Below are 19,717 nucleotides of genomic sequence, written 5' to 3' on the forward strand. Positions count from 1 at the left end.
AGAGTGAGTTCCAGGAGAGACCAGAGGTGGCGCAGTCCTTCTATGAGGGCTTACCAGAGGTCCCCAAGAAGGCTAACGCTGAGAAGCTCTTCAAGAGTGAGTTCCAGGAGAGACCAGAGGGGGCGCAGTCCTTCTATGAGGGCTTACCAGAGGTCCCCGAGGAGGCTAACGCAGAGAAGCTCTTCAAGAGTGAGTTCCAGGAGAGACCAGAGGGGGCGCAGTCCTTCTATGAGGGCTTACCAGAGGTCCCCGAGGAGGCTAACTCAGAGAAGCTCTTCAAGAGTGAGTTCCAGGAGAGACCAGAGGGGGCGCAGTCCTTCTATGAGTGCTTACCAGAGGTCCCAGAGGAGGCTAACGCAGAGAAGCTCTTCAAGAGTGAGTTCCAGGTGAGACCAGAGGGGGCGCAATCCTTCTATGAGGGCTTACCAGAGGTCCCCGAGGAGGCTAACGCTGAGAAGCTCTTCAAGAGTGAGTTCCAGGAGAGACCAGAGGGGGCGCAGTCCTTCTATGAGTGCTTACCAGAGGTCCCCGAGGAGGCTAACGCAGAGAAGCTCTTCAAGAGTGAGTTCCAGGAGAGACCAGAGGTGGCGCAGTCCTTCTATGAGGGCTTACCAGAGGTCCCCGAGGAGGCTAACGCAGAGAAGCTCTTCAAGAGTGAGTTCCAGGAGAGACCAGAGGGGGCGCAGTCCTTCTATGAGGGCTTACCAGAGGTCCCCGAGGAGGCTAACGCAGAGAAGCTCTTCAAGAGTGAGTTCCAGGAGAGACCAGAGGGGGCGCAGTCCTTCTATGAGGGCTTACCAGAGGTCCCCGAGGAGGCTAACGCAGAGAAGCTCTTCAAGAGTGAGTTCCAGGAGAGACCAGAGGGGGCGCAGTCCTTCTATGAGGGCTTACCAGAGGTCCCCGAGGAGGCTAACGCAGAGAAGCTCTTCAAGAGTGAGTTCCAGGAGAGACCAGAGGGGGCGCAGTCCTTCTATGAGGGCTTACCAGAGGTCCCCGAGGAGGCTAACGCAGAGAAGCTCTTCAAGAGTGAGTTCCAGGAGAGACCAGAGGGGGCACAGTCCTTCTATGAGGGCTTACCAGAGGTCCCAGAGGAGGCTAACGCAGAGAAGCTCTTCAAGAGTGAGTTCCAGGAGAGACCAGAGGGGGCGCAGTCCTTCTATGAGGGCTTACCAGAGGTCCCCGAGGAGGCTAACTCAGAGAAGCTCTTCAAGAGTGAGTTCCAGGAGAGACCAGAGGGGGCGCAGTCCTTCTATGAGGGCTTACCAGAGGTCCCCGAGGAGGCTAAGCAGAGAAGCTCTTCAAGAGTGAGTTCCAGGAGAGACCAGAGGGGGCGCAGTCCTTCTATGAGGGCTTACCAGAGGTCCCCGTGGAGGCTAACGCAGAGAAGCTCTTCAAGAGTGAGTTCCAGGAGAGACCAGAGGGGGCGCAGTCCTTCAATGAGGGTTTACCAGAGGTTCCCGAGGAGGCGAACGCAGAGAAACTCTTCAAGAGTGAGTTCCAGGAGAGAGCAGAGGGGGCGCAGTCCTTCTATGAGGGCTTACAGGAGAGACCAGAGGAGGCTAACACAGAGAAGCTCTTCAAGAGTGAGTTCCAGGAGAGACCAGAGGGGGCGCAGTCCTTCTATGAGGGCTTACCAGAGGTCCCCGAGGAGGCTAACGCAGAGAAGCTCTTCAAGAGTGAGTTCCAGGAGAGACCAGAGGGGGCGCAGTCCTTCTATGAGGGCTTACAGGAGAGACCAGAGGAGGCTAACACAGAGAAGCTCTTCAAGAGTGAGTTCCAGGAGAGAGCAGAGGGGGCGCAGTCCTTCTATGAGGGCTTACAGGAGAGACCAGAGGAGGCTAACACAGAGAAGCTCTTCAAGAGTGAGTTCCAGGAGAGACCAGAGGGGGCGCAGTCCTTCTATGAGGGCTTACAGGAGAGACCAGAGGAGGCTAACACAGAGAAGCTCTTCAAGAGTGAGTTCCAGGAGAGACCAGAGGGGGCGCAGTCCTTCTATGAGGGCTTACAGGAGAGACCAGAGGAGGCTAACGCAGAGAAGCTCTTCAAGAGTGAGTTCCAGGAGAGAGCAGAGGGGGCGCAGTCCTTCTATGAGGGCTTACAGGAGAGACCAGAGGAGGCTAACACAGAGAAGCTCTTCAAGAGTGAGTTCCAGGAGAGACCAGAGGGGGCGCAGTCCTTCTATGAGGGCTTACCAGAGGTCCCAGAGGAGGCTAACGGCGAGTTAGGTGCACCGATCTCTGCTGATGAACTACATTCTGTGTCGCAGAGTCTAGAAAGCAGTAAAGCTCCAGGCATTGATGGCCTTCCTGTGGACTTTTATTAAGTTTTCTGGCCTGTGATTGGCAAAGATTTGTTGCTTGTTCTCGGAGACAGTTTAAGTAAAGGACATTTACCATTGAGCTGCAGGAGAGCAATCCTCACTCTTCTCGCCAAACAAGGGGATTTACTAGAGATCAATCATTTAATCAATCAATCCTTTATTTATAGAGCACATTTAAGACTCAACCAAGGTTGACCAAAGTGCTTTACAAAGAATAAAAGACACACGTTTAAGCATGCATTTATAAATACAAACAAAAATAAGTAATCAAAAAATAAAATAAAAAGCGGGAGGTAGCTATATAGTGTTAAAAGCCAAAGAGAAAAAATAAGTCTTAAGCTGAATTTTAAAAGTGCAGATAGATGTGCAGCATGCCTGATAGACAGAAGAAGGCTGTTCAACAGCTTCGGACCAGCGGCGGCAAAAGCGCGATCACCACGTTTTTTTAGTTTTACTTTAGGGACTGTTAAAAGGCCATGATCACTGGATCTCAGGTTTCTAGATGGGGTATACGGAACCAAGAGATTAGTTAAGTATTGTGGTGCCAGATTGTTAAAAGCTTTGATCAGATCAAGAACTGGCGGCCGGCAACGGAGGAGAACCCTCCAGAGTTCATTATCATTTGGTGCTTTAAAACTGTTTAATGTTCTGTTGTGGAGAATGTTCTGTGTTTTGGGACTGTTTTGAGTTAAATCATGCTCTATTTATTTATGTTCCTATGTTTTGGAAATAGAGTTTTTTGTGTTGTAGAGAACTCTGTTTTAAAAAAATAAAAATCTCTCTATCTCTCTCTGTTCTGTCGGCTGTAAAGACCTTTGAAATAACTGAAATCATTTGGCGTAGTGATATGGAACTGTGATGCGGTCAAGACCTGCTGGAACTACTTAAGCCATGCGTTTCCCTGAAAATAACTGCACACACCTTAGAACGTTCGTCAACCAATCAGAATCAAGCATCCAGCATTCCTGTAGTATAACTAACGATAAACATTGATTATAACACAAGTTCCACAAGAGCGATCCGGAGCCGTCTGCGCTCTAATCGCGATAAATGCGAACCATATTCACATCTGTAAATGATCTGTAGAAGGTTGCATTATCATGTGACACGTAATGTAATGCATTTATATCTTTAGTTTTATTTATATTTTTACATTTTGTGTTTCATTCTCTGATGATTACCTTAAAGATGTTGTGTGTGAGTTTTTATGTGACTGTAATCTCGAGATTTGTAGTGAGGATATGTAATTAGTGTACATAAATTTAAAGCATTTTGTTAATTAGTTTTCATGTATGTCTTGTAATAGTGCCAAAAACATCAGTCTAACAATAAACAGACCCACCAATATCATACATAATAAAATCATTTTATTTGAATAATGATTTACCTTTAATTGATCTTCTTTTAAAAATTTGAATGTACAGAATAACAAGACTAGCTATTACATCACAAGTTTAGGATCATTAGATTAAATTTACTGAACACACACTGATCCTCAAGAAACATTATACAAATTGAGCATTAAAGATTGTTAACAATATTCATATTTTTCCAAACAAACATCTTCACCGTCATTTACTTGCTGAAAATAAACTGTGGGTTTATTTGTCAGTGTTTGGCGGTTCAGGACTGGGATTCGTCTCTTTCACTCCGTTCTTTTTCTCTGTGCTGTCGTTCTCACTGTCTCCTGCTTGAGCAGTTAATGAAAAACTCCTGCAAAGAGGGGCTTCAACCACGCTGTCTGTCACTCCGCTCTTTTTCTCTGCGCTGTCATTCATGTTCATGAGAGGAGAGTCTTCAACCGCAGTTAGATCTTCATCCTCTGAGGGAAACTCTTCAGGACGCTTTCGTTTGAAAAACCCACACTACACACAAACACACAGATGAACAGATTAGCTTGAGACTTTGAGAGGTGAATGATGACATCAGGTGTGAGGTGATCTGATTGGTTCTTACCTTCAGCAGCAGGATCAATATGATAATGAGCAGGAAGACCCCGCCCCCTGCACCAGTGCACACGATCAGCATTAGACTGGGTGGAACGACAAACTCCACCTTCACTGCGATCTGAGAGGAACAGAGAGAAACTCATCACCAACTGTACAAACGTTGATCATCTTTAAATGATGGATGAAGGAGTGAGATACCTGTGATGTGTGAGGGTCGTCCTGCAGAGTGAAGAAGAAATAGTTAGAAATATGACGGAGCAGTGTCTGTATCTGTAATACTGTAAGAGTGAGGTCAGTCATGGACTCCTGCAGGTCTGTGGTGTGAGTTCAGACCGACACTGACGATCACGCGCTGATCAGCACAAGCACAACATCAGTTATGGCAAAGGTACAGATTTCTTTCACTCAGCACCTTCAGGTCGGTCCACGTCTGGTTGTAGCGGCTTCTGTTGTAGTGGAGCTCGGCGCTGATGTTCAAGACAGAATCCTCTCTGAACTCGTGGAAGGAGTATTTCTACAGCAGAAGAAACAGAGTCTGATTTCAGAGTTATTCCATCTTAAACTGGTGTTTGTCTGTGTTCGTCACTCACGCTCTCGTATTCCTTCACGTTCTGGAGAGCTGCGTCTGCCGTCAGGATGAAGTGAACTGCTGAAGCTTTCTGCAGATCAAACTGACCACACTCGAACTTCCCGCAGTGACCGTCCTGAAACATCGACACAACACTGAGAACTGAAACACTGACACCAATAAACCACAGAATCAACTGAACTAAACAGAGATGAAATCCAGCAGACAGAAGATGCGTTTACTGTGACTGCTTGAGATCGGATCTTAAAGGGATCGTTCACCCAGAAATGATCATTCTGTCATTGTTTATTCAGCCTCATGTTGTTTGAAACCTTTCTTTCTTTCTTCAGTGGAACATAGAAGATATTTTAAGAAATGTGTTTTTGGGCTGCACTGTTGTTTAAACACCAGTTCAAAACATCCCTTTTGTGCTCAACAAAAGAGAGAAAGTCATACAGGTTTGAATGACATGAGAGTGAGTAAATGATGACTGAACGATCACTTCAACAGCAGCTGTAAAAGGGTCTATGATCTCTTACCTGCGGTTTGATGAATCTACACGGCTCTGAGTTCTGTAGAGAAGAACAGAAGATGTTTATTCAGCAGAACACATGCTGGTCTGATGGTATGAGCTGATGAACGAGTGACGCACCTCCTGCATGCTGAAGTTATGAGGAGTTAAAATCACACGTGTAGTTTGACAGGGCAGGGTGAGCTTGAGCGACACCGGTAGACCTTTAAGACCCAGATTCTCCACCTGTGGACACAAACACACAGACACACAGCAATCTGATCACGAGAAGCCCAGAAACAACACGATGAAGCTGTAGATGTGTGTGTGACTCTCTGACCTTGTAGACGATGTTGAGAGGTTTTGGACCTCTGTCCTTCAGAGAGAAGTTCAGATACGTCACAGATTCTTCAGCCACTCTGACAAACACACAATAACTCAATAACTTCTCAGTCAATCATGTGGTTGTCTGTCATTTTAATATAATGTTACTGTCTCAGTGCATTAACTGCTAATAATAAAACAGAACAGAAAATAATCCGAACAGAAAGACATTTAGATGTTGAGTTTTCAATCATTCAGAGATGAAGAGCAGATCAAACTGAAACAGAAGAAGAGAGAAGTTAAATAAATGCCACTCACAGACTGATCGCCAGATCAACAGTGAACTGAACCGGGACGCTCCTCCTCACCTCCGTATCGCTGGTGTTTCCATTATTATCACTGTGAACAAACATACAGGATTTACTCATGATTGAACATTAAGGCATTCTTCATAACCTGGATCGCGAGCGCACATCTCTGCTGAACATTACTGATATGAAACAGCCCTGAAAACAAACAAATCTGTCAAATTCAGCCTCATTCACCTGTTAGCGGTGATCATCATCTCCATCCTGTCGGACCAGTCGTAATCCCATTTCGCCATACGAAAGGTTGCCAGAAACAGAGTCTAGAAGATAGTAGAAATCACAGGTGTTGGTAGCATTGCCAAGACAATAGTTGAAAAACATTAACATCGTTATCATCTCTCACATACAGTATTTTTGACCTCTAGCAGGTAAAGAGAGAATGGTCCTTTTCGGGGTGAACTGTCCCTTTAAGAGAAACGAGCGGACTGGAGAGGGAGCACGTTCACATGAAACTAAAACAGCCGTTCCCTTTCAAGGTGGTAACTCAACATTACGTCAGCTATGATGTATATGGGAACTCCTCCCTCCTCCACTTTCGCTGAAATCTTATGGGATAACGCCAGCTGGGGACAGCTGGCCAATTGACGCGAAGCATGCAAATACTGACAGGTCAGCGGGCAGTATAAAATGCATGGGTGCGAAAATTACGTTAGAATCTCTTTCTTCACGCTAGAAGTCTTATCTAAGTCATCGCGGAAGTTGCAATAGAGGACTGCTCACCCCTGTTTTCCTCTCCACAACTGATGGCTGCTACATTTCAGATTTGTGCAGGTCCCATTGACCCGCCCGACCTTCACCAGTTCTGTGTCACCTGCCTGGTCCTTGCCCACGCTGAGGCGGCACTCACGGACGACACGTGTGCCCACTGCGCCGAGCTGCCAGTGCGCGCCCTCAGAGCCAGAGGAGAAGTGGCTCGGGCAACAGCGGGGATGAGGCCTAAGTGCCGCCAGCGAGCCGCTGGTAGGACCTCCCCCGCCCGAACGCTGTCAACTTCGCGGACGATAGCTCCCCCCCCCCCCATGCCGTCGCGAACTTCGTCTCCTTCGGAGCTGGCGAGGAAGACGACTCCATGTCGCTCTCGGCGTCAGAAAAGGATTGGGCGTCTCAGTAGGAGCTCCAGGAGGAGCTCGTCAGGGTCCTCCGCAAGGCCGTCACAGAGCTGGATATGTTAGAATATAACATATCGGGGAGTATGTTTGGACTCGATGGCGATGCGAGCCTGTCTCTCTCAAGAGCGCATAGAGGCAATTTCATAGACTCTGCGCCGTTTCAGAACGGGCAGGTCTGTTTCACTGAGGGAATTTCAGAGGCTTCTGGGACTGATGGCGGCGGCTTCTTCAGTGTGCCATCTGGGTCTGCTGCATATATGCGGCCGCTGCAGTTTTGGCTGAAAACTCGAGTTCCGCCGAGGGCGTGGTCTTCGGGCCACAAGCACATTACGGTCACTCACAGTTGCGTCAGCACTCTGAGACCATGGAACAGCCCGGGTATGTTCAGCCCAGGAGTTCCTTTGGGTATAGTGACACAGCGCACCGTGGTCTCGACGGACGCGTCAACTTCAGGTACTTCAGCAGTGTGCCTAGGCGTCACAGAGAAGGTGGCACATAAACCGTTTGGAATAATGGAAGCGGTGTCCTTAGCCCTTCAAGCCTTTCGGTCGAAATTGGAGTGGCAACATGTACTGATTCGAACCGACAACATGTCTGTGGTCTCGTACATAAATCGCCAGGGCGGCGTGCGCTCCAGGGCTCTATTCAAACAGGCAGCGAGTCTCCTGTTGTGGGCGGACCGACACTTTCTCTCCATAAGAGCGGCGCACATCCCCGGTATCCTGAACCGTGGAGCGGACATGCTTTCGAGGAACGGGATTCCTCAAGGAGAGTGGAGGCTCCACCCAGGATCAGTTCAAATGATTTGGGATCGATTCGGGAGAGCGGAAGTGGATCTGTTTGCCACAAGCGAGAACACGCACTGTCAGGCGTTCTTCTCGTTATCTCACTCCCTCTGCCGGGAGATGCTCTGACATTGCGTTGGCCGGAAGCCAGGCTTTACACGTTCCCTCCGGTGAAGATTCTGCCTATGGTGTTGTGCAAAATCAAGGAGGAGAGAGCGTCAGTGATACTCGTGGCCCTGAACTGGCCGAATCAGCCCTGGTTCGCGGACCTGAGAGTGTTAGTGGTGCCCATGGCAAATCCCCCTCAGGAAGGACCTGCTGTCTCAGGCGAACGGCACGATAGGGCACCCCAGCCCCAAGCTGTGTAACCTTCATGTGTGGCCGTTGCGGGGACCCTAAATGAGCGGGACGCTCTACACTCACGAGTTCTGAGCACACTTACGGAGGCGCGCACGCCCTCTACCAGGCGCCTCTATGCTCTGAAGTGGGGAGTTTTCACAAAATGGTGCCAGGACATCGGTATTGACCCGGGGACCTGTTCCGTGTCGGATGTTTTGCGCTTTCTACAGCACAGAATGGATGGCGGGAGTTTGCCATCCACACTGAAAGTGTATGTGGCCGCTATTGCTGCTTTTCATTCCCCAGTTGATGGGCAATCGATCGGTAAGCACACTCTGGTAATCAGTTTTCTCAGAGGAGCGAGGAGATTGTGTCCTTCATGGCCACCCTCCGTGCCGCCGTGGGATCTAGCTCTAGTTTTGAGGGCTCTATCTCTACCACCATTAGAGCCCTTAGCTTCGATTGCGGTTAAGGAGCTTTCCCTGAGGACGGCCTTGCTTCTTGCTCTCACCTCGGCGAAGCGTATTGGAGACTTACACGCGTTTTCAGTGAACAATGATTGCATCTGTTTCGGACCTGGCGACTGTAATGTCACTCTCCGGCTGAGACCAGGTTACGTTCCGAAGTCACTCAATACACCGTTTAGAGCACAGGTTGTTTCCCTGCCCGCCTTATCTGCTGAGCCGTCAGCCTCGCGTGACACTGATGCTCAGAGTGCTGTTTGCCCTGTTTGGGCTTTGCGGATGTATGTGGATCGCTCTTCCGCCAGTCGGACCAGCTGTTTGTGTGCTTTGGTGGATGTAATAAGGGACGTGCTGTTTCAAAACATAGACTTTCTCACTGGATTGTGGACGCTATTGCATTGGCTTACGAATTCCAGGGGAAAGATTGCCCCCTTAATATCAGGGCTCATTCTACAAGGGCAATTGCTTCCTCATGGGCCTGGTCTAGAGGTATATCTATCCAGGATTTATGTCTTGCTGCTGGCTAGTCTTCCCAGAACACATTCGCCAGGTTTTACAAGCTGGATGTACCCTCTGTAGCGTCACATGTACTTTCTATGAGTTCAGTTTTATTCATGTGTTGTGAACTGTTATAACCAGCTATACAGTTGTTACCATGGCTGCTAACTCTGTGTTTTGGTTTATAAGGTGTATGCAGTTGTCACCGCAAACTCCGTCGACTCTGTGTTTAACTCTCGTGCTTGAGTGCTTATTGTGTTGTGTCTGCCCAATTCAGTGCAGCCTTTGCGTTCATTGCATTAAGATATGCAAATTTTGTTAGGGTCGGAGCAGATGTCTCATTGGTCTAGTTCCGCCTATCAGATGCGTGGGTGTGACTGACCCCGTTCAGGGCTTATCTTCACTGCTCTCACGGCGGGATTTAATACAGTTCCCATATACATAGATGACTTAATGTTGAGTTACCGCCTTGAAAGGGAACGTCTCCGGTTACTATCGTAACCTCGGTTCCCTGAGAGGCGGGAACGAGACATTACGTTAGCTGCCGTGGTTGCTGTTTGATCTGCTGTGCTAGCGTTCAGTCGTGATTCTGAAGTAATTTTGACAGCCATGCATTTTATACTGCCCGCTTACCTGTCAGTATTTGCATGCTTCGTGTCAATTGGCCAGCTGTCCCCAGCTGGCGTTAGCCTATAAGATTTCAGCGAAAGTGATGGGAGGAGTTCCCATATACGTCATAGCTGACATAATGTCTCGTTCCCGCCTCTCAGGGAACCGAGGTTACGATAGTAACCGGAGACGTTATTCCTCTGAGAATCTCCGCAGGATCCGTTACTAGTTTCACAGGTAATTTAGACATATATTCCTTTGATTTGCAGATATTTCTATTTATTTTTTTACAGAGTAAAAGACTTGAGAAAGACATAATATATGGCATATATTAAATGTGACCGAGACCCAGTAGCACTGACTCTGTGACAGGAGCGGAAATTAACGTTCAAAAATACCACCAAAATCAACACAAATGCTCACAAAATTCTAAATATTAGGTGAAAAATGCCCCTGTATTAGTTCTCTTTACACACACACACACACACACACACACACACACACACACACACACACACACACATCTACTTAACACGAGCAAGAGTTCCAAAAATAACAGCACAAGTGCAAATTGATATTAATTTTACACAACAGTTAAATAATAGAAAGAAGTTAATATTAAGTGGCTCATATTTTAAACTCAGTGTTTTCAATATTATTTAATTTTGATCTCTTTCACCAACGAATGTCGTTCAAAACAAAGTCACAGAACCGTTGCAGGTCTCCTAGCAACACAGCTGGGTTCGAATGAATCGCGGTTTGGAACGAATCAAAGATTAAATGAATCACTCATTAAGACAGCGACTTGACGCCACCTAATGGTGGATTTAGTTTTAGATCGAAAAAGTGTAATGTAAGTTTTTCATAATTTTAATTATGCCATTGTAACTGCAGTGTAAATGCATATGCCACCTTTGAGCTGCATTAAACAGTCTGGGTAAATACAAATGCCACTTCTGTACGGTGGCCGAGAGAGCTCAACGCGCTGCAACTGAAGAAAACACATGCAAATAGAAAAAACACCCGCAAATTAAGAAAACATCTTCATCAGTTTCACAACACATGTGTGCTCCAAATACTCACAACACAACCAAATACAGAAACGCTCTGCAAAAGTTCACAACACAACCAAATACAAAAACGCGCTGCAAATAGGACAGAACACAACGGAAATGTTTCCGGGGAACCCAATAAGTGACGGACGGACGGCTCGCGAGCTTTACCAGAGAGACGCGGGCTCTGGCTTTACCTATGCCCTACTCTCTTAAAAGGGCAGACGGCAGAGCCCTTGAATTGGGCACTTTGGAGGGAGCGGGGCACTTGTGTGCCATTATGTTGATGAAGGGAGCAACGAAAGACAACGTAATTTCCTCATTATTTTCACCTGGGATGTTCCCATGACAACGCAGTGCGTGTCCATCAGCTGTTCTTACCAGAAATATAGTATTAATGCTGTTAACATAACGGCTGCAAATAAATATACATTTTATACAACAAAGTTTTTAAAATATGTGTTATCTTTGTGTGAGTGTCTCAACTTTACAACTTGCCGTCTCATATTTGGACCTATAGCTACATTCTAACATTTCTTATGAAACTTATTTTAACATAACATGACAAAATGTGTTCAATGTAACTGATGTATAGATTAATGTCTTTTCCTCTTTCTTTTTCTCTATCTTTTTTATTTATTTATTTATTTTAGTCTTCAGCTCATTGTTCTTTTTAGTATTCTTATGGCATTGAACATATCGCAAATATACATTTTGTAGGCCTATATTGTATACAAAGTTGTATGTCATAAACGTGTCATCTTTGTATGTTTTGCAAAAAAATAAAATAAAAAATAAAAAAAATAAAAGTAGACACCTGTAATACGCACGTCCTAGCCGGGTCCGTCACTTATTGCTTTCCCCGGAAACATTTCCGTTGTGTTCTGTTCTATTTGCAGCGCGTTTCTGTATTTGATTGTGTTGTGAACTTTTGCAGCGCGTTTCAGTATTTGCAGCGCGTTTCCGTATTTGGTTGTGTTGTGAGTATTGGGACGCACGTGAGTTGTAAAACTGATGAAGATGTTTTCTTATTCGCTGGTGGGTTTTTTTCTATTTGCATGTGTTTTTTTCTGTTTGCATGCGTTTTCTTCATTTGCAGCGCGTTGAGCTCTCTCGGCCACCGTACTTCTGAGCCACTTCTACAGAGCAAATTGGATTATGTTGATACCAATTTCATTTTATAACAGCATTTTAATTTAAGTAATTGATTACATTTCAGAATCTTACATAAAATATGACACATACCTTTAATAAAGTTAAACATATAAAGGTTAATATCTGCCCTTGGAAGTAAAATACAGGATATATTTTTCAGCTGACAGAGATGTGAAACTAAGTGTTTCTGCATGTTCATCTGTCCTTACATGAGGAAAGATACTACAGTCTGTGTGTGTGTGTGTGTGTGTGTGTGTGTGTGTGTGTGTGTGTGTGTATGTGTATGTGTGCGTTTGATTTATATTACATTGTGGGAACCAAATGTCCCCACAAGGATAGTAAAACCTGAGATCACCTCCATTGTGGGGACCAGCCAGCGGTCCATGAGGGGAATGGGTTAATAAACATACTAAATTATATATTTTTGAAAATGTAAAAATGCAGAAAGTTTTCTGCGATGGGCAGGTTTAGGGGTAGGGTTAGTGTGTGTGTGTGTGTGTGTGTGTGTGTGTGATGGGTAGGTTTAGGGGTAGGGTTAGTGTAAGGGGACAGAATATACAGTCTGTACTGTATAAAAACCATTAAGTCTATGGAGAGTCCCCACAAAGATAGTGAACCAGACGTGTGTGTGTGTGTGTGTGTGTGTGTGTGTGTGTGTGTGTGTGTGTGTGTGAGTGAGTGAGTGAGTGAGTGAGTGAGTGAGTGAGTGAGTGAGTGAGTGTGTGTGTGTGTGTGTGTGTGTGTGTGTGTGTGTGTGTGTGTGTGTGTGTGTGTGTGTGTGTGTGTTTACCGTGGTGCCGCTGCGGTACACTGGTAGATTGATACTGCAGGTAGTTCTGTTCATAGCACCGCTGTCACGATCACCACAGCTGCTTCGAGTCCGGCTGGGCTGTTTGTTGGACACACACACACACACACACACACACACACAATTGTGGACAATCACCACCAGATTACAGTACGACACTTTTCAGACATTCCATGACCCAAAAACATCTGGCAATATATAACACACGGATTCAACAGAACTCGACAGTGTCTGTAGCTGTTGGTCGATGTTTGTCGATGCAGTCTGCATTAGACTTAAAACAACACAACATCAATTATTTAGACTTATATTCAGATATTTAGAAACTTATTTTATATATTTGATTCTTTGACCGATATCTTTATTGTAAATTTAAACTGAATACTTCAGATTGTAGAATTGGCACCGTTTCAGTTTCATAACTGGAATTTAAATTTAATGAAACTCTAGATGGCGCAGACTAATAGGCCTTTAACTTATTTAGTAGCGATTGCATCGTCATCTGTATAGCGCAGCTGATTGGTTGCTGTTGCCATGGTGGCCAATGAGATGCGGCTCAACATTCAAATAAAACAACTGTAGTGTTGCTGTTAGCAGTTAGCAGCGTGCATCTGAAAATACAGTAACATCCGAGATAAGTCTTTTACTCTTTTACTCTTTATCTCTGTGCATATTGTGTGGTTCTCTTATTAATTCCCAAATGAGCAATCATAACAGTGTAAGCGTTTCGTTAACAATCTTGTGGAGTGATTTACGAAGCATATAAGCTGCAGCACTTACTCAGTTGTGTTTATGCCGCAGCGAGCGGATTGTTGTATGTCATTGCTGTGAGGATATGCTGTCTAAAGGCGGGCGTACACAGTGCGAGTTCAGACACTCGGGAGGTCATGAGATATTGCACACGTTGCGAGTCAGTTAAACTGATAATCGTGTCAAAGCAGCTGCTACACGGCACGACTGTCCTGCACAAATTTAGCCCGAGCTGGCGGCAATCACGTGAGCTTTCGCACTAAACACAGAGACGGAGCTTTCAATGCTGCAGGCAACTATAGCTTCAAGATTAAAAATGACAGAAATGTGTGTGTAAATTATTTGTTGAAAAGCAGAGAACGGTAGCCATTCCTTTCAACATAAAGGTGTATGTGTGTGTGTGTGTGACTGCATGTGCACGCCTGGATGGCTGCTGCCACTGAGCTATAGCCCCATCGATCTAGCCTGTCTACGATGCATCGCGATCCAGACGTGGATGATTCTGCGTCGATGCAGTAACAAACCAAATCGATTATATCTGACGTTTCTCTGACGTCATTCGTAGCATATGAACTTGTTAGTGGATGAATGCGAAACACAAAAGAGAGTAATATGTGTATGGGTGTGTGTGTGTGTGTGTGTGTGTGTGTGTGTGTGTTTTCCTATCTCATTCTGTCTATGTTAATGTGTACAGATATGTCTGCATATGCAGCAGCTGGTTTTCTCACTCAGCATGTAGATATGGTTGTATTGTCTATTTCTTCCATTAACCTGTGCAACTCTGCAGGGTCAAAAGTGCTTTATAATTGTATAGCAATAGTCTCTTTCAGCTGCTGCACAAGTGTGCTCCAAACTCAAAATACAGAGCGGCTTTGAGAAGCTGTGCAACTGTGGCATTGGCTGTACAGCCTTTAAAGGAGTAGTTCACTTTCAAATAAAAAATTCCTGATAATTTACCGACCCCCGTGTCTTCCAAGATGTCCATGTCTTTCTTTCTTCAGTCGAAAAGAAATTAAGGTTTTTGAGGAAAAAATTCCACGATTTTTTTTAAATGGGCTTCAATGGCAACCAACGGTTTGAAGGTCCAAATGTCCGTCTCAATGCAGCTTCAAAGTCTCGGCACGATCCCAGCTGAGGAATAGGGTCTTATCTGGCGAAACGATCAGTCATTTTCTAAATATAAATTACAATTATATACTTTTTAACCACAAATGCCCGTCTTGTAGAATCTCTGAGATGCGCCAAGCGTCATCACGTTGTAAAGGTCACGAAAAAAATTAAAAAAAATAAAAAAAAATAAAAAGATTTCAGACGATTTTGAAATTGGAGGAGAAAATGAGGGGGAGTTTTTCGCCCTTCCCTACCCTTCTGAACCGGAGTACACAGACAAAGAACAGATGGCGTGACGCATGACCTTTCCACCGTGATTACGCAATGCGTGGCACATCTCAGAGTTGGTACAGGATGGGCATTTGTGGTTAAAAAGTATATATTTTTTATTTATTTTTAGAAAATGACTGATCGTTTCGCTAGATAAGACCCTATTCCTCGGCTGGGATCGTGCCGAGACTTTGAAGCTGCATTGAGACGGACATTTGAACCTTCAAACCGTTGGTTGCCATTGAGGTCCATTATATGGAGAAAAATCCTGAAATGTTTTCCTCAAAAACTTTAATTTCTTTTCGACTGAAGAAAGAAAGACACGAACATCTTGGATGATATATATATAATTTTGTTATTTTTTATTTGTTTTTGCCTTTTATTGGGACAGGACAGTAGAGAGTTGACAGGAAGTGAGGTGGGAGAGAGACGGGGGATGGGATCAGGAAAGGTCCACGAGCTGGGACTCGAACTCGGTCCACCTGAGCGCAACGGCGCTACATGTCGGCGCGCTGACCACGAGGCCATCGGCGGCGACATGATTTTTTTTTTTTTTTATTGCAGTAGGCTATATGCACATCATACTTAAAAGTGACAAGACTTATTTGAGTAGCAGAATGAAATCTGATCAATTGTGTTGTCTGTTGAGACAAGTCAATTATATATAATTGTACATTATATATATATAATTATATATAATTGTACATTACATATATATAATATTATGTATATTATATATAAACATATATAACAAATATATATATACATATGATATTATGTATATTATATATAAACAAGTCAATTATATATATTGCATATATAGGTACTGCAGCCTTTATTTCAGCTGATAATTAGATTTTAATGCCAAAAGCATTTTCAGAAGGTTTTTTCAGTTTTTGACAGTCCTTAGTTTGGTGTGTGGACAGCGGTACCTTAACGGTGTCAAATTTTGAGAGTGAGAGGCCTTCTGGGTAGTGCAGCACTATGCTGGTGTTGAAGGAGTCGTCGCCTGGGTTGGCCAGCGATACGAGGACAGTGAGATGAGCTTGATTCACCACCACTAACGTGTCGTTCCTGAAGAACAAACCAAACGCAGAACCTTCATCACATTCTCATGTTTATTTCAAATCAAGAAGAATGGAAATATTCAGAAGCATTTACAGACATTTAACATTAGTATCATGTCTGATTTATTTATCGGTTGTTACTCACGTAAAACTGAAGTTCAGCTTCAGATCGGCCACACAGCTGTTGTTTGAACCACAGTTCCTTTGAAATGGCACCTAGTCACATACAAAACAGAAACTTTCATAGAGCTTTTGAATGTTGCAGAAACTTCATACAGAAAAGCTGAAGGACCTGATATTTCTAGCCAGAGAAAGACATGAATTTAACAAGCCTAGAGTGTATAAATTGTGATGTCAGAAGCTCAGCTCACCTCGACATACTCCTCTGTCCTGCTGTGGATGTCGAGGATAGCCATGGAGTTTCCAGAAAGCATCTCGGTTTGTGAGAAATTCATTCGTATCTTTAGCGGAGACACTGTGTCTCTAATGCAGATCTAAAACAAACACAAATTTAGCTGTTAAACCGAAGCTGCTGGGATTGGCTGAAGCTGTGATAGATGAAGCATACCGGCATGAAGATGGGGAATCTGAAACAGGAGCTCCCAGAATCCAGCAGGACGAACTTCTGCAGAGTCCTGGATGATGGATCACTCTGATGGAAGAATCCTCGATTGATTGTTCTCATCACATCCACATTCAGGTTCAGAGAAACATTCAGGTTCTTCTTGAGAGATCCTGAGAGAGATGAGAGGGTAAGACATACGGAGGCCATGCTCTTCATGTGACAGAGACTCTGAGATGTCTTTGACGTTACCAATGCTACTGGTCTGCTCCTTCACTGTGAAACACAAAGTGAGATCAAACGCATTAAACGCTTTGTCACTCGGGCATTCAAAGTCGATCAGACTGATTTCATTGGGACTGAAACTGAGCTGCGCAGATACAGACATCACAGGCCGAGCCCTGAGAAGAGAGAGAAAAGAGTGAATAGCTAATGATACAGTGAGACTAACTGGGCCTACAACAACTTGACCAACTTCAAACTGATAGTTAGTTTCTTCAAATCATTGCATTAATTCTCCAAACTAAAGGTTCAATTACAAACTGGCCACTGAAGTGACTATACTCAAGCAGAGCCAGAGTTCATAACTGAGACCTCGTGTTTTAGACTGTCAGAGAATATTTCCATTATTTTGTGAATGTGTTGTGAAATGTCCTACTTGAGCAGCACGATCCCTCCTTTAGCTCCGATCACGACATCTGTCAAATTATCATCGCTCATGTCCATCTGACCGGACAGAGACACTCCAAACTGCTGCAGACCGGGCAGAACCGAGTGCGCTGGGATCCGCTAAACACACACACACACACACACAGATCAACTGTGCTAAAGCGTTTTATCATTGTACACGTTTATCCTGCCATGTCTGTCTGTTTATCTGAGAACATTGGGCTCTTCTGGGATTCTGGGTTAAACTGGGCACAAACACAGTGTTTGGGATTGAGGGAACTAAAGCAGACTCTCACCTGAGGAGCGTGTTCGGTGTTTATTCCATGTGTCCTGTCGCCCAGGTAGATGTAGACGACTCCCTCCCCTTCGTTCTCAAGCGGCGCCCCGACTGCCACATCTGACAGGCCGTCCCCATTCAGGTCCTTTAGTGAAGCCAGAGATGCAGCAAATCTGCCGGTGTTTGACTCGTTCAGTGTCTTCTGAAAATACTACAGAGAGAGAAAGAGAACAGAGTCTTTATTCGTCTGCAGAGGACCAGCACCAGTGCAATGTATTTCCATGACTTTAATGCGATAGTCCGTCACTGGGAACCTATTACAATGGCAATCCTCTCGGAGCAGGGTTGGGCAACTTCATTCCTGGAGGGCCATTATCCACAACTCCAACCCTGATCAAACACACCTGAACCAGCTAATCAGTGTCTTCAGGATAACTAGACAGCTCCAGGCAGGAGAGTGTTTTATCAGGGTTGGAGCTGAACTCAGTTTCCCTCCAGGACTGAAGTTGTCCATCACTGCACTGGAGTAACTTAATGGTGATGACTAGCAACCTTCCAGTCACAGGCCCTGAACATTAACCACACTGTACTTACTAATGGAGAATGTTGTGAATCTGTCCATACCTCCTCTGATAAAGTGTAGACGTACAGCCTCCCTTCTGCCCTCGGCCAAGACTGGTGAAATGACGGAGCTCCGACCAGAAGGAAATCTGACTCTCCATCCGAGTCCACATCCAACAGACTCAGAGACGCGCCAAAATACGAGCCAATCTGATGCCAAAAATTAATCAAAATGAATGTAATTGCATTCTAGCATATGATCTTAATAACCTGATGTTCACAGAAGAAATATGAAAACAACATGTTCCACTAACACTTCACAAACACAGTCCCATAATACTTACTGCCTTCATGTTGAACACCAGAAACTGAAGCGGTCTATGCAGAAATGATTTGACTCTTTTCCTTGTTTTATATGCCAATGTAGAGCCATTAATGTAGCCTAAGTGAACTGCTTTTTATCACCTTTTTATTACTGATAATTAAAACTTAAGAAATGCTAAAAATCATGTGAGGTCAGTTGAATTTATTATATTCAGAATAAGTTATTTGTTAATTTTTTTTAAATAGCCTAGATGTAATACTTTAATTCTGTTAACTGTACTATTATTAAAACATTACAGCTGCTACAAGTGGTAAGTGGTAGCTAGGGCATTGTTAAGTGGTTGCTAACTAGCTGCTAGAGTGTTGCTAGGTGATTGATGTTCTGGGTAACTTGTAGGGTGTTTATAAGTGGTTTCTAGGGAGTTCCTAGAGCTTTGTAAGGATGTTTCTAAGTGGTTTTTTGGCAGTTACTAGGGTGTTGCAAGGCAGGTACTGAGTGGTTGGTAGGTGGCCAGTGAGGTTTTCGAGATGGTTTCAATGGTTTTGCAAGAGTGTTTCTAAGTGGTTGCTTCTTCCGTAGGATTTGGGAAGCCCTTCTCTCGCTGATGGAGAGTGTTAATATCGTGTCAGAGGGTTCTTCTTCACTAACTTGTTCTCCGGTGATGTTCCTCGTCACTGTCCATGTGCTTTCATTCTTGGTGAAGAGGGTCACCAGACCCCTGTGTTCGGCCCGCGGCGCCCCAGAGAACAGAAGAGAGACGCCGCCTCTCATTCCCAGAACAGCAGAGTAACCTGAACATCATCAGCATCATTAAAACATGCACAGACACTTCACATCAGACAAGGAAGGACCAACAGCTTCAACACACCCATGTACGAGTCTTTACTGACAGATGGATCCTTAATCTCGGTCTCGTTAAATCCAGATCCTGATCCTGTCACTTCATACAGAGATCCACTCCAGTCATTAGATCCAACCGAACCCACAATCGCAGAGTCCTGAAATAAACGCAGCAGTCAATGTCAATATCAATTTTATTTATATAGCACCATTAACCACAACCTAGGTTGTCCAATGTGCTGCACAATGAAGACATAACAAGAAAATACAATATAATTAATAAAAAATGAAAAACAATACAATACAACTTCCTCTTTGAAAATATGCCAATTCGCAAAGAAATGAGTTTTTAGCTTAGATTTAAAAACAGCCAGTGATGGCTGGTCACTGAGTGAAAAGGCATGGTCACCCCTGTATCTCAGCTTTG

At 44.7% G+C, this 19,717-nt stretch overlaps 1 protein-coding gene across 4 annotated transcripts in view; it reads right to left on the reverse strand.

Moving 5' to 3' along the window:
• Positions 1–3,670: 3,670 nt before the first annotated feature.
• Positions 3,671–19,717, reverse strand: part of LOC311286240 (integrin alpha-M-like) — a 153,911-nt gene continuing 137,864 nt past the window's right edge. For all 4 annotated transcript variants that reach the window (XM_084402361.1, XM_084402360.1, XM_084402358.1 and 1 more), the window contains exons 11-31: positions 19,319–19,448; positions 19,099–19,241; positions 18,189–18,335; positions 17,584–17,775; positions 17,277–17,407; positions 16,871–17,019; positions 16,625–16,791; positions 16,428–16,550; positions 16,202–16,272; positions 15,922–16,063; positions 12,842–12,940; positions 6,218–6,300; positions 5,991–6,071; positions 5,689–5,767; positions 5,490–5,594; positions 5,377–5,409; positions 4,860–4,973; positions 4,682–4,783; positions 4,468–4,488; positions 4,277–4,387; positions 3,671–4,185 (exon numbers count right to left, since the gene is read on the reverse strand). In XM_084402361.1, coding sequence (XP_084258487.1) covers positions 3,922–4,185; positions 4,277–4,387; positions 4,468–4,488; positions 4,682–4,783; positions 4,860–4,973; positions 5,377–5,409; positions 5,490–5,594; positions 5,689–5,767; positions 5,991–6,071; positions 6,218–6,300; positions 12,842–12,940; positions 15,922–16,063; positions 16,202–16,272; positions 16,428–16,550; positions 16,625–16,791; positions 16,871–17,019; positions 17,277–17,407; positions 17,584–17,775; positions 18,189–18,335; positions 19,099–19,241; positions 19,319–19,448 — 2,487 coding nt within the window. In that variant the 3' untranslated portion in view covers positions 3,671–3,921. The remainder of the gene's footprint in view (positions 4,186–4,276; positions 4,388–4,467; positions 4,489–4,681; positions 4,784–4,859; positions 4,974–5,376; positions 5,410–5,489; positions 5,595–5,688; positions 5,768–5,990; positions 6,072–6,217; positions 6,301–12,841; positions 12,941–15,921; positions 16,064–16,201; positions 16,273–16,427; positions 16,551–16,624; positions 16,792–16,870; positions 17,020–17,276; positions 17,408–17,583; positions 17,776–18,188; positions 18,336–19,098; positions 19,242–19,318; positions 19,449–19,717) is intronic.

The sequence above is a fragment of the Rutilus rutilus genome, assembly GCF_951802725.1.
Source record: "Rutilus rutilus genome assembly, chromosome: 2".
In the NCBI taxonomy this organism is placed as follows: domain Eukaryota; kingdom Metazoa; phylum Chordata; class Actinopteri; order Cypriniformes; family Leuciscidae; genus Rutilus; species Rutilus rutilus.